General features: G+C 40.3%; 1 protein-coding gene across 2 annotated transcripts in view; it reads left to right on the forward strand.

Moving 5' to 3' along the window:
• LOC134791740 (uncharacterized) overlaps positions 1-14,380 on the forward strand; it is a 55,984-nt gene extending 41,604 nt beyond the window's left edge. Inside the window, exons 3-7 of one of the 2 annotated variants that reach the window (XM_063762880.1) lie at positions 3,395-3,500; positions 8,393-8,535; positions 10,132-10,229; positions 11,946-12,111; positions 14,127-14,380. In XM_063762880.1, the coding sequence (XP_063618950.1) occupies positions 3,395-3,500; positions 8,393-8,535; positions 10,132-10,229; positions 11,946-12,111; positions 14,127-14,233 (620 nt within the window). In that variant the 3' untranslated portion in view covers positions 14,234-14,380. Of the gene's footprint in view, positions 1-3,394; positions 3,501-8,392; positions 8,536-10,131; positions 10,230-11,945; positions 12,112-12,966; positions 13,133-14,126 lie in introns of both variants that reach the window. The other variant, XM_063762879.1, reaches the window with a different exon arrangement.
• The last annotated feature ends 583 nt before the right edge of the window (positions 14,381-14,963 follow it).

Here is a 14,963-nt window from a genome sequence, read left to right on the forward strand (position 1 = left end):
AACTCAAAAACAGCTATATCGATTAGGTTCGCTATATTTTTCTTTGAAAGTCTTTACGAAGCTATGTTTTCACGATTTTTTTCATATTTTTTGGACCCATGGTTCAAAAGTTAGGGGAACTAAACGGTAAAACACAACTTTTTTTCTTTCAGATCGATTATTTCCGAAAATATTGAGATGATCATAAAATGGTTCTTGAAGACCTTTATTCGTTTTAAATGACCTATCCAACGACACCCCATACTATAGGGTGGAAGCGAAAAAAAATTTCTTCCCCTTTTAATGTAGGGCAGCCACCATAAAAAAATATTTTTTCTAATTTTTATGATTAAATTTGACACGAATATATAAATCAGTTACGCTGACAAAGTCGTAAAATATAAACTAGAAAAAATATTTTTTTAGGGTGGCTCCCCTACATTAAAGTGGGGATGAAAAATGGTCTTTTAAAATGAATACGGGTCTTTAAGGACCATTTTTTGATCAACTTAATATTTTCGGAAATAATCGATCTGAAAGAAAAATAGTTGTGTTTTCCACTTTAGTTCCCCTAATAATTGAACCATGGGCCCAAAAAATATGAAAATAATCGTACAAGTAAAGCTTAGTAAAGACTTTCAAGGAAAAATATAGCGAACCTAATCGGTCTAGCAGTATTTGAGTTTTTGCAAATAGTCTATTTTGACGGATGGGTAATTACGGAACCCTACACTGAGCATGGCCCGACATGCTCTTGGCCGGTTTTTTTTATATTTTATCAGCAGGTTGCTTAGCTTGTTTATTCTAAACTAAAATTTTTATTTATGATGAACTTCTTCTTCTTCTTTATATTTAAGAGCTGTGCTCTTGTCGGTTGTTTTATGATGAACAATTACGAAAAAACGACGTTTTCTTAAACCGTCTATTTTTATCTCTTATTTAACTTTAACAGTCTGGAGCTCCTAAAGTATTGATCGCAGAGTCAAAATAAACATAACCAAATTTGTAGGAAATTTAATGTTAAATTTTTTGTCCAAAGTAATTATAATGCTATTCGTACAGATATTCGAGATATGAGCAAAAATATGAAAAAAGGTACCTTCAACCCCCCCCTACACCCTCAGCACACCCCCTACCCTCGAGGACTTTTAGTATGTTTATCTGGAAACCACAAGGTATGCCTGTACCAATTTTCAAAACTACAGGAATTATTTCCGCAGATTGCCCAAATTCGGCTTAATTTGACGTGGCTAAATCACAACACTATGGATTCGATTGTTTGCATACGTAGGAAATGATATTTCGTTTCAATGAATGGAGTTAAAATGTGGAAAATGGAATCGAACTAACACACAATACTACCAGATTGGCATGGTAACATTGCCCTTTACACTACTTTTATTCATCTAGCCAAAACATTAGCCGACGACCATGTCCCGTTGGACCAAGTAGTAACAACATGAACTACTTACGAATAATTTGGCCCATCGTTCCTATTTGTGTAAAAATCGTCAGTCTCTGTATTTGAATCACGTTTGGTCACCATTGTCTAGCGGCGGCGGCGCACGCGGGTTTGCACATCAGTGCGTCTGTAGCATAGGTATGTAGGGTTACCAAAAGAAAAACGACCTAAAAATTACGAGTAACAACCTATCACAATCTACCTGTAATTGGCACTGAAATTCCTTAATAAATTGTAAAATCGCAATAAATTCCTATACATAGCGGAAATACCAATTGACACTTCTCTCATACCACGTCTTTTTCTTTCTGATCCTTTATTTATTTATCTGATACCGAGCTTTAAACGAGAACCTTTAAACGAGCAATTCTTGTATACTTATTTATATATTTCGGAAACAACTCTAACGATTTCGATGAAATTAGCTATACGGGGGTTTTCTTGGGCAATAAATCGATCTACCTAGGTCTTATCTCTGGAAAAACGTGCATTTTTGAGTTATTATGTGTTTTCCGAGCAAAGCGCGGTCTCCCAGATATTTATTATAATGTGATAACCCTGTGACTCGGGCGCCCAATTCTCCAGCGAAGGTAACGGGGCCTTTACTTACGTTCTGTGATCTGGTTTTGGGTTTTGCAACTGATGATTATTAATTGATTCATATTTGAACATAATACTCATGCTTCAGCTGCTGTGAGTAATCATTCGTAATATAGTGGCGAATAATTCGAAGAATTCATTTTATTATAATGGACGTTTGTTGTACAGTCGATGACAAAGCTATAATACCTGTTTACACTTGTGCGCATTACTCATTTCTAACAAGGCGATAAATGTAAACATATCTTTGACGTCGACTGTAGGTACCTCTCTTAACAGTTGGCATTAGGCAATGGAATGGCAGCTTAGGATGGTACAGTCAGCTGCAGAGAAAATGGTACCCGTGCATAGAAGTTTGTATTCAAAAGTGCTAAGCGAATAGCATTGCTGACTGTAAATTATTTTTAAAGTTGTAATTAGATGTATTCAATTAAATTAGATACAAATATTATTCTACTGTAAATTGTAATTTATACACGGTGGCTAAAATAAGTGCATTCCCGTTGCCCGGGAGGTTTCGGGATTATACTGAGCAACTTTTAATATGATACCAACCACGAAATCGCGAAAAAAAAATTTGGCTGGCGCAATTTCGAGGTTGGTCCCATAGTAAAAGTTGCTCAGTATAACCCCAAACCTCCCTGGCAACGGATTTCCGCACTTATTTTTTAGCCAACCTATATATATTTGGTTAATAGTTATGTTAATCATTCTTACATTACTTAGGTCGATATGTTGATTCATTGGGTAGAATGGGTCGGTAGTTTTTGCTGTCATTCATTACCTGTCGAATAATTTGTGGGATGATCTAATAACGGATACCAATCACAGTTTATTTATACTTTTACGTCTATATTCTCTTCACTGTGTGGCTTCTTTTATCCGACTTCCAAAAAAGGAGCACGTTCTATAAGAAAAGCAGTCAAATTAAAGATGGTTTAAGTTTGTAATTGATGAAATTGGAATTCAAAGAGTATACCGAGGAATCTTGCAACTAAGTAAGGAATCTTGGAATCTTCTAAAGAACGGTATTGTAAATTGATCGAATCAATAATGGATATATATGTGCTTGATATACTCGTACATGTATATTAATAAATCTTGCTCGTTTAATAATTCATGGCATGTATGTGTACCTGACTATTAAGACATTTTGTAACAAAAGTTTCTACGTTTATTCTTGTTTAGGTAGGTACTAGGTACTTTAAAGTTACTGATTGCTGCCGCAATGTTATGATAAATATTACATTTAATTATAATATGTATAACTCCTGTATAAAGTGACTTTATATTTCATAAACGCGTAAGTTAACTTTGATGTACCTACAATGTAGTCTATTTCTTCTTTTCCAGTCGAGATCTACCTGTCCCCCGTGGAAACTCACTGCAGCAATGTGGACTACTTCATCCCCGACGAGAACAACGAGACCAAGGGGCTCTCTGACGACGCGATGAACAGGTATGTTTCTTAATTTATGTGGAATAGAGTTCATATTACGATACAAAGAGCATGTTCAATAACATACTGGGAAACTGGCGTCTTTCTTGTGGATAGTATAAAAGTTCACGATGTACACATTTTATGAAGGTATATCATATCATACATATTATATCATACAGGACAGGTTTGAAAATGCGTATATGCCCCAGCAAGAAATTTAGGCTTTAAATGGACTTTATGGGTAACTATAGAAAAATTATTCAACGTGGTTTGCCATTCAATGTAATATTTTGTTTTTAATGTAATATTTAGTTAATAGTTTTTAGTAATTAAGTTGTTTTGCATGTTCTTATCTTGTACTTTTTCAATGCCGTGTATGTTGTGGGTATGAATAAAGAAATTATATATCTATCTATCTATCTATCTATCAATGTTAGACCAAGAAAAGTCTGCAACGATTTTGATAGCACACGCAGTGCAAGTGTTATTTTAAACGTCAAACTTATATGAGACTATCACGTATAAATAAAACTTGCACTGCGTGTGCTATCAAAATCGTTGCAGACTTTTCTTGGTCTAACTCTAGCAACCATAGAGTCCGTTCTTGCCGTCACATGTTTTACGATTATCATGTCATGTACTGTTAATACAGAGTCGGTAAAAACATTAACTATGCACGGAATGGAGAATGCATTCCGCATCCGTGTCTGTTGTAATTGCTGCCCTGGGCTGTAACGGTGCAGCTTGTACTGTAGCTTTGGTTTTATCACCTCGGTATTTCTGGAGGAACCCTTGAGTTTATATGAAATAATATTGTGTGAAATCTTTGAAGAGTTATTAGGATCCTACAACAACCTTTTTATGTATGTAGATGGGTCAAAATTATTTTCGCTGTCTTGTTTTTTGTCCCCAAAAAATGTGATGGAGTGGAGCTTTTTCATCATCATCATCATCATCTCAGCCATAAGACGTCCACTGCTGAACATAGGCCTCCCCCTTGGACCTCCATACGTGCCGGTTGGAAGCGACTCGCATCCAGAGTCTTCCGGCGACCTTAACAAGATCGTCTGTCCATCTTGTGGGTGGACGTCCTACGCTGCGCTTGCTAGTCCGTGGTCTCCACTCGAGCACTTTTCGACCCCATCGGCCATCTTCTCTGCGTGCAATGTGGCCTGCCCATTGCCACTTCAGCTTGCTAATCCGGTGGGCAATGTCGGTGACTTTAGTTCGTCTACGGATCTCCTCATTTCTGATTCGATCACGTAGAGAAACTCCGAGCATAGCCCTCTCCATAGCTCGTTGAGCGACTTTGAGTTTTGAGATGAGGCCGATAGTGAAAGACCACGTTTCGGAGCCGTAAGTCATCACTGGTAACACACATTGATTAAAGACTTTCGTCTTGAGGCACTGAGGTATGTCGGACGAAAAGACATTACGTAGTTTCCCGAACGCTGCCCAACCGAGTTGGATTCGGCGGTTGACCTCTTTCTCGAAGTTGGACCTACCTAATTGGACTACTTGTCCTAGGTAGATGTACGAGTCAACAACTTCGAGTACCGAGTTCCCAACAGAGACTGGGATGGGCACAACATTGGCATTTGACATAAGTTTCGTCTTGTCCATGTTCATTTTCAAGCCCACCCGTTGTGAAACTCGGTTGAGGTCATCGAGCATCATGCTGAGTTCCTCCATCGACTTTGCCATGACTACGATATCGTCGGCAAACCGAAGGTGAGTGATGTATTCGCCGTTGATGTTGATGCCAAGTCCTTCCCATTCCAGGAGCTTGAAGGCGTCTTCCATTACGGCAGTAAACAGTTTCGGAGAGATAACGGCTCCCTGCCTTACGCCTCTTGGCAATGGAATCGCCCTCGTGCTCTGCTCCTGTACTCGGACCGACATGGTGGCGTTACTATACAAACACTTCAACACTTCGATGTACCGATAGTCAATATGGCATCGCTGAAGAGACTCAAGCACCGCCCATGTTTCCACCGAATCGAAGGCTTTCTCATAGTCCACAAACGCTAAGCATAATGGCAAGTTATACTCTTCGGTCTTCTGTATAACTTGCCGCAGCGTATGGATGTGGTCTATGGTACTATAGCCTTTTCGGAAACCGGCTTGTTCGGGAGGCTGGAAGTCATCAAGTCTGTGTTCGAGACGGTTCGTGATGACCCTTGAAAACAGCTTATAGACATGGCTCAGAAGCGTAATGGGTCTGTAGTTCTTCAATAGGTTGTTATCACCTTTTTTGAAGAACAGCACCACCTCGCCTCTATTCCATGTTTCAGGCGTTATGCCCTCGGACAAGACGGAATTAAAGAGCTTCTGGAGGACTTTAAGTACCGGTGTTCCACCCGCTCTCAGAAGCTCTGAAGTGATTCCGTCTTTGCCCGGCGCCTTGTTGTTCTTAAGCTGCTTCAGGGCCATCCTAATCTCGTACAGACTGATGTCCGGGATATCTTCGGTATAATGTCAGTGTGTGGGACAGCTTGGCTCTTGGATCTCCTACCAAGCTGTCAACGGGCTTTGCGATCGAAGTGTATAACTGTCCATAGAACCTCTCGATCTCACCTAAAACCTCCGCTTTGCTCGACGCTATGCTGCCATCTTCCCGTTTCAGCTTTGTCAGCTGGCTCCAATAGACTTGTCCTTTGCGAACACTTTGGAGCCTTGGTTTCGCTCAATAGTCTCTTTAATACGGTTAGTATTAAAGAGACGCAGATCATGTCGCAAGGATTTAGATATACGTCTATTGAGCTGCCTATATGACTCCGCGTCATCGGGAGACTGCAACTGTAACGAGCGTCGTTCAGCCATGAGGTTTAAGGTTTGCTCGGTCAATTTCTGAGGTCTATCTTTACGGCGGGGTCTAAAAAACTTAGACCCTACTGTGTGGACAGTTTCCACTAGCCCGTCGTTGATTTCGTCCACTGAAGCCAAGTTCTCTAGGCAAGCAAAGCGGTTAGAGAGCTCGAGTTGAAAGCTTTCGGGGTTTTGAACATGGGCTCGAGTAGGTCGGAGCGTGGAGCTTTTTGTATGGGGTGAAATTTAGTTTTTAATTTTTCTCTAGAATTTTTTTTTTTATTTTTTTATTTTTTATTTATTCAGAACACATACAGTCATATAAGATACATATGTTAGAGGTGCGTAATACGCACATAAATCTTAATACTAAAAAGACCTGGAGGTTCATAAAATATACATGTAACTGAAAATTGGTATACAATAGGTACAAGCATAAGCCCAAGGTAGGATACATACAACAAGAAGCAAGAATAACTCAATAATACTTACAGCAAAAAGTCGGAATAATAATAATAATTACAGCGAGGGTCAAGAAAAGAAATATAGAAATTCTGAAAATAGGAAGCGTAGTACAGAAAAATAGATAAAAATCAAGGAACAATAGCTATCAAAATAAAATCTCAGAGAGTAGGTAGTTACAGCAATAATATTTTTTCCTTTAACATGATTTTAAGTGTAGTAAGTGATTTGTGGAAGGGATCAATCCTGCCTAGATGTCTATTACAATAGTTGGGCACTCGTCTGAAAAACGTATGCTGCGCATATTTCTTGCGAGCAAAAGTAACGTGAAAAAGGGGCCTAGAACGTAAGGGGCGGTGCGGAACACTAAAAAGCACTTTTTGTAAAAGATTAGGGCATTGGATTGCATTTTTACAAATTTTGTAGAAAAACATAACATCCAAATACATCCTACGATTACTGAGGGAAGGGATATTGAAGTACTTCGCAGCCGTCGAGGTGTCATTGAAGTGAAAACCTGTCCTATAACTAAGAGATTTTATAAAAATGTTTTGAATCCGCTCCAGTCGATCAATATGTACCTGATACTGCGGTGACCATATAACACTACCGAACTCGAGGACGCTACGGACAAAACAGAAAAACAATAACTTATAAGTTCTAGGTCGCTTAAAAGGCTGCCCTACCCGAAGCAACATGCCCAAATTTTTATATGCCCGCTTACAAATGTTATCTATGTGGGTATTAAAATTTAATTGCGAGTCTAATGTAACTCCTAAATCTCTAATGAAGGAAACTCTTGAAATATTTGAATGGGATAATTTATAATTATATATTATAGGGTCTTGCTTACGATTGAAGCTGATAACAAAACATTTGTCGGGGTTAAGGAAAAGATTATTATTTGAACAATATTGGGAAAAACGATCTAGGTCTTCTTGCAATGCATGGCAATCCGCTTCCGAAGTAACAGATTTGTATATTTTCGTGTCATCAGCATAAATTAGGTGATCAGAGTTTAGAAAACAATTAGCTATGTCGTTGACATACAAGACAAAAAGAAGCGGGCCAAGGTGTGACCCTTGTGGTACTCCGGATGGCACGGGAAGAAAACGCGATGTATATCCCTTCAATGCAACAGCCTGACTTCGGTTCGAAAGATATGATTTTACCCATCTCAAAAATTATAATCTAAAGTTAGAAATTCATGCGATAGCACTCAACTTTTTTATTTATTTGATAAAAGACTAAAATAGAAGCGTGACAAAGTGGTCAAAAATAAGACAATGAAAAGAATATTGAAAACATTGAATTTGGACTGCTCCTGCTCTCTTTTTCTTTTATATTATCAAAATTACCTATGGATATTGATCAATCCGAAAATAATGTCTTACATGCCTTACGCACCTAAGCATATAAAAACTACTTCACGGGCGGAGGGGCAGTGGCAAAACATAGTATCTACTAACCCCCTTATTCATAAACTGTACGGGCCTGATTTAGTTAAATTATGTTTTATCACTTTTATCCCTTTCTTACAAATAAATTACGCAAAATGACAGTTAAAGACAAACGACTATTAGTTAATTGTGGTTTGTCCCCGGGTAAGAGCCTTACATAATTTCCGTATGTAATTTCAGATTGCACATGGCGCGGTCCACGGTAGCTCTGTTCATCGTGGCATTCTTCTCGCTGTTCGTGGCGTTCTGGACCGGCGTCGTCGGCTGCTGGAAGCGCAGCCCGGGCAACATCACCGCTACGGCTATATTGATGCTTGTCACTTGTAAGTTGAAGTCCTAATAGCTAGTGGGGTGACAGTAGAAGAAAAAAAAGTTTAAAACGGAGTCATCCACAGGTCATCGATGGTCTTCTCTGTTCATTCTTGGCTTACGTACAGGGCCGTCTTAAAGTAAGTTGGGGCCCCTGGGCACATAAGAATTAGGGGCCCTTTTGGAAAGTAAAGAAAGCGAATTAAACTAACATTTTTCTACTATGATCTTCTGTTTATTATGGGTAATCAAATATACTGTTACTGTCTGTCCTTCGGGGCCCCCTGAGGATGGGGGCCCTGGGCCCGGGCCCCGTGTGCCCTTATGGTAAAGACGGTACTGCTAACGTAGCCTGATATTTCTGGCTTAGCAACTCATCGCGTGTCAAATAATTCACATGTCACATTAAGCGGCTTAGTCGATTGACATATTACAATTTGGCAATGTAACCGGTTAATCGTTCATAGCCAATGTACAACCAAGGCCCAGATTGCTCAAGACGTAAAGTCGTAAACCACTAATAAGTTGACAGACGTTGTACTTAATGTATGACATACAGCGTGAGAAGCTAACTTGTGAAAGTTATGAATGACAAAGTGTGACGTATTGTGATTATAGAATTTAACGGATATTTTGGACACCCTTAGCGACAAACGCCCTGAGGTCGAATTCTGGTAAGGGATATTTTCTGATGAGCACGGATATTTATTCGAAGTCATCAGTGGCTGCTATAATTCATTCCAGATAAAATTAAACTCTAGAATATCACAGAATCAGAGATCCTAAATCTTTTCTGTAAAGTTGTAGTGGCAAATCACAGCTGACATTGAGCGTTGCTGACCCTTGCCTCTGTAGGTGTTTTATACGGCTTGCTTTATTTATTGTAAACTACAATTAGAATATTTTTTTTTTTTTACAATTTTTTTGGCCTACTTTAGTGTCCCACTGCTGGGCAAAGGCCTCCCCTCGATTTCTCCACTCGACCCTTTTACAAATTAATGATGTGAAAATGATTGGCGGATATTCTCCTCTTACATATTTTATTTAGTTATTAAGTTTGGAGTTAATATTAATATGGAGTAGGTATTTTTTACAAAATAAATCAATCATTTATATAATACACTTAGAAACTCGGCATTCACATTGCACGGCCTAGAAACTTGCTTTTTGCTTGCTATAGTAATTGAGTTTTAATCTCAGGTGATTAAACTGAAATGAAACTCATGCTGTATCCGATAGATACCTATATTTATTTCAGTTTAATCGCGTAAGCCTTGACTTTATTACTTATGAAAGTTCTCAGGTCTTTTAACGATTTTATTGGATTAAAAATAGGTGCAATTTCTGCTTTCTCATTTTAATTAACTAATAAACTAAATATTACCTCGATCACATTGGTTTCCTTGATCTTGCTTGGTCACTCGACCAACGACTCGAGTACTCACTCGAGCACCTTAGAGACCTACTTACTTAAAGATATGTCTTCTACATGTTTTATAATAATTATAAACTGTTAAAAATTCGGGGTAACGACGTGCGTAATATGGATTGTGATGACCTAGACTAATTTAACAGTACAAGATATAAGTAATAGTATATTGTTGTTGCAGGTTTACTAGCGGCCGGCGCGATGGCGTTATGGCACGGCGTCGAGTTCTACGAGAAGGAAAAGGTTGTCGGCGAGGAGTTCTACCAACAGTGGCCCAACGTAAGCCTTTATACTTGTGCTGCGTTTCTAAGTTTAAGTACAGTCAGCAGCAGAAGTTGCTAAGCGGGCCAGGTGTTCAAAATAATCTTGACGCGACTTTATTGATAAGAGAATAAGAGCGTGTCTAGGTAATTTTGAACACCTCACCCGCTTAGCAACTTCTGCTGCTGACTGTATTACAAGAGTTGAGACAGACGGGTGTAATACAGCTGAAACTTATTTTCAAGCAGCACACTGCAGCTCCTCCATTTACTTTTTCACCCTTGAATTTACGAAATGTCTAATTTTACTACTAAAATTAAGGATATCAAGTCGGAAATTATCACGGTTATTGGCAAGAAAGCTTATGACTACAGATATTCAAAGCCCTTCGTGTAGTTATTTCTAAATTTGCCTCCAGGCAGAAAAAGGTATATCTGTGAGAAGTAGGGTTTGCAATATCGGACGGTTTCCAATTCCGGAACTGATTTTCGATATTGGGTCCCAATTCCGGAATTCCGGAACTGGTTCCGGAATTAGGGTTTATGTTATTTTTGTATCAAAAACAACAAAAAATATGAATTACTGATACTTTACGTTTATTAAAGAAAGTATTGTTTTAGAGGAATTTAATCTGAATTATTATTAATCGAAAAATATCAATAAATTGAGTATAGTGCCGTCTTTGCACCTTATTACTATGGTCACTTTTATTCACTTCAATGATACGGTGTATTTATTTGGGGAAACTACGGATGCTAGAAATCGGTTACATGCCCAATTTTATATAATGTCTAAATATAACGGCTTCGTAGCCTAGTAGGAAGTGGCCCTGTTTATGAAGATGAAGGTCCCGGGGTTCCGATCTCGGTAAGGTCATTTATTGTGTTATGACTATTACTCGTTTCTGAGTAAAGTTTGTTTTCTATGCGTTAAAGTAGGTATTCAGCTATAAGTAGGTACATATTACCTTTATGCATTGCCGACTAGTGCCAAAAACGCAAGCCTTATTGAGATTACGCTTTTTAAGTTTCGTTTTTCCTTACTAGTTCCTAAATTCCTAATTCAGAATATAAGCTTCTACAGGATCCGAAAATTCCATCGAGGAGACTTCTTTCTGAATTGAGAATAAAATATCCAAATGTTTATAAATTTTAAATCAAAAGTTTCGCGTTGGTAGGATTCTGGGCAAATAAAATATATGGCTTTGCTTAAGCAAGTATCAAGAGTAAAAAAAATATGGTTACGTTAAAGGGGCATGTTAATGCATGCTGCTAGACTTCAGACTTTTATCAGTGATGGCTAATAACACCAGCATAGTGTAGTTTTCTTGGAAATGTTCAGTAGTATACGTATTAAAATCTAATAAAAGTACTTAAATCCAATTCCGGAATTTTCGATATTCAGTGGTCTCAATTCCGGAATTGTAATATCGGAAAATTTGTCCGAGATTCCGGAATTTCGAAATTCCGGAATTCCGGAATGCAAGCCCTAGTGAGAAGCACCGATTTGAAAATATGAAGGGATGTAGTAACAACTCTAATTTCTATGGACCAATTATGATTTATAAAACGTAATTGCATTTGTAAAGTGGACTCTGTGACGAGGACTGTCAATGAGAGCAACCAATAGGTTTTCAGTGTTGGGTTCGAATCCCGAATCCCGACCAATTAATTGATGCGGTATATTGACAGATCCTCGTAAAGCCCTAGTTTAATTCTAACCGACCCGCAACAGGTGCTAAAAGACAACTCCTCAATATGGTACGACTGGTCGTACATCCTGGCGTGGCTGGCCGTGGGTGTATCCTTCGGCGCGTCCGTTCTTTTCTTCTCGGCCGCCATTTGCCTGAGCAAGGAGAAGCGGCGCGAGCAGCAGAATAACGTGCAGTACATAATGCCAGGTCAGCCGCCATTGCCGCCATCTTGCGTCGGCCATCTTGACGGTTACTAACGCTTGGCGGTTACGGAGTTTCTTTTCAGGATGTTTATCCTGGAGTTTTTTATATGTTTTGTATTTATTTATATGTTTATCCGGGACAGTTTATTGTTTCAATTGGCTATTTGTAAATATACTTGATACTGTGACGCTTTCGGGTAAATATATAACACTTTGTCAGTTGTCAATAAAGATTACTTAGAGCATCTTTACTCTAGTGTGAACCTTCATTGACAATTGATAAAGTAGTGAACTTTATTTGAGATCGACACAAATATTTGAATGATTTGATTGTTTAAATATTTCTGGTCCAATAAATCGTCTTGACCCGGTAATGTTAGTAGGTATTAAGTACCTATGTGAAACTAACAAAATGCTTTTTCTTTCTTTTCATGTATCTATGAAACTTGGCTACTGCGAATAACGGACGGAAACGACCATTAATTGCATTATAAATAATTGCGCTATTTCTTAATATCTGGTTTACGCCAAACGCAATACTAACACGCTTTCGAACAAACGGGATTAACACACGGTGTTGTATATATTCGACGTATCATTGACTAAACTCCTTCAAACTCTTCAATAAATGTACATAAACTTGACTGACTGAATTCTAACCGCATAATTCAATTACTACAAACTCTAATAAAACAAATGAACCTCAACAACTTTTATGATGTTGGACACATGCGACATCACACACACATAAAACCTTAATCGTGTCAAACACAAACGCGTACACATCTAAACACGACAAACTGTACAAAATAAAAACAAATGACAAACGCATAACTCGACACGCACTGCGCTAAACCAGATATTGCGAGATAACGCTCGCGTGTGGTACGACTGGTCGTACATGGTCGCGTGGTGCGGCGTGGGGCTCTCGCTGCTGTCCGCCATCTTGTTCTCGTCGGCCGCCATTTGCTTGCGCGGCGAGCGCGAGAGGGAGGAGGCGCTTAACATGCAGTATCTCATGCCGGGTAACGCTTCTCATTTAAGTTTAAGTCATCTGCTTTTTCACTAGAGATGTAATGTGCGTCCCTTGATTATCTACGTGTCAGTTCATCTCTGGTAAAAAGCAGCCTAAGTCACGAAACAAGTGGATATTTCACTGTCTTGTAATACTACTAATACTACATGCATTGAGAGACGCTGAACGTCCAGCACAAGAAACATGACTGGTTGGCCGTGCACACAGCCATTGGATTACACTTACGGTTTATATTAGGGTTCGTGAGACTGTAGCGGGACGGTAGCGCGGCACGTGTCTGCAGCGCATCGAGCAATCCCTCGCAGCCCAGTGCGAGCAGTACGGTTACCATCAGTTTGTCACTGACATAAACGCCGTCGAGAACGTAATTTACTTTCTATACATCTCGCTCGCACTCGCATATTAGTGCAAACGGGATGTATAGAAAGTAAATTACGTTCTCGACGGCGTTTACGTCAGTGACAAACTGATGGTAACCGTACAGATCGAGAGCGAGAAGAGCTTTCTTCGTTTTAGGCATTTTACTGTCGTTAGTCAAAATGCTAGTGTATTTTGGTGGGCGGAATGTTCAGTAGTCTTATTTTGACAACACTATGATCATATAACATGTTGTAGGTCGTCGAACGGCCAATTACTTTTGATCGTAAACAACAATATGCTAGGCCGTCAAAAAAGTGGTGTTACGTGACAGTGAAATATTCATTAATAACCATCATAATAAACATCTAATTTATATCATTATACAAAATGACACAAACACAGGAACTCTGTTGTAAATATTTTTTTAGTCTAAACCATGGTCAAATTTTGCTTCGGGTTCGCTTGGTGGATATTGGTATCTTTAGACAACAAATGTTTTTATTGTTGAATTACTGCTCCATTGAATGTGACAGAACAAAAGTTTCCTAAGTTTATTTCATCAAAATAGTCCTAACGTACGTATATATCTACGCCACTCTAAGCGGTACCCTGTGATATTTCAGTGTACCCACAAAAGCAGCAGTACGCGTACGCGGGCTACCCGCCCCCGCAGGCGTACCCCGCCGGCCCCTACTACCACGGCTCGCAGTACGGGCCCTACAACTACTGAGCATGCGACCAGATGAGGGAACTAGTGGCGGCGCACTTCAGCAACGCGCCCGCCCCGCAGGCGCCCGCGCGCAACCTCGAGCGCCACGACTCGCTCCTCACCTTCAACTCCCACCGCCGCCTCCGCCCCGCCCGCGGCCAGCTCGGCGACCGCCGCGTCTACCGCCCCGTGCGCCGGCACACGCTCTCCCGCATCGACGAGACGCCGCCGCAGACGCACCGGCCCCGGTCCAAGAGCCTCCAGCATTCCACTGACTTCTCCTCGACGCGGCCGATCTTGAGATCCCGCTCGAACATATCGGCCGACACGAGCAGAAGCGTCCCCGTCTGCAACGAGAGCCACGAGATCGAGAATCAGAACGAGTGCCACAGCCCGCAGTACGCGGAGCCGAAGGGCTACGACTCGGCCTCGTCGTACGACCGGCCGGTGTCGATGAGCGACCTGCCGATCATGGTGCCCGTGGACCCGGCCACCGGGGCCTACATCCCGTACCCCGAGTACTCGTACTACAACGACGACGGGCGCGGCCGCTGGTGGAAGTACAACAGGCGAGTCGGACGGACGTCTGCGAAACACAGTAATTTGTATCTAGCGTTCATGTACTGACGCGCGGGCGAAGGAGCGACGTTACGAGTTTCGACGAATGCCGTCATAGTATAGCGACCCCACCCATGGTTTTTCGATGTCTCCCTCTCGAAGCAATCGTGGTCTTCCGATGGGTGGCCCGAAT

Source organism: Cydia splendana, chromosome 6, assembly GCF_910591565.1.
Source record: "Cydia splendana chromosome 6, ilCydSple1.2, whole genome shotgun sequence".
NCBI lineage: Eukaryota > Metazoa > Arthropoda > Insecta > Lepidoptera > Tortricidae > Cydia > Cydia splendana.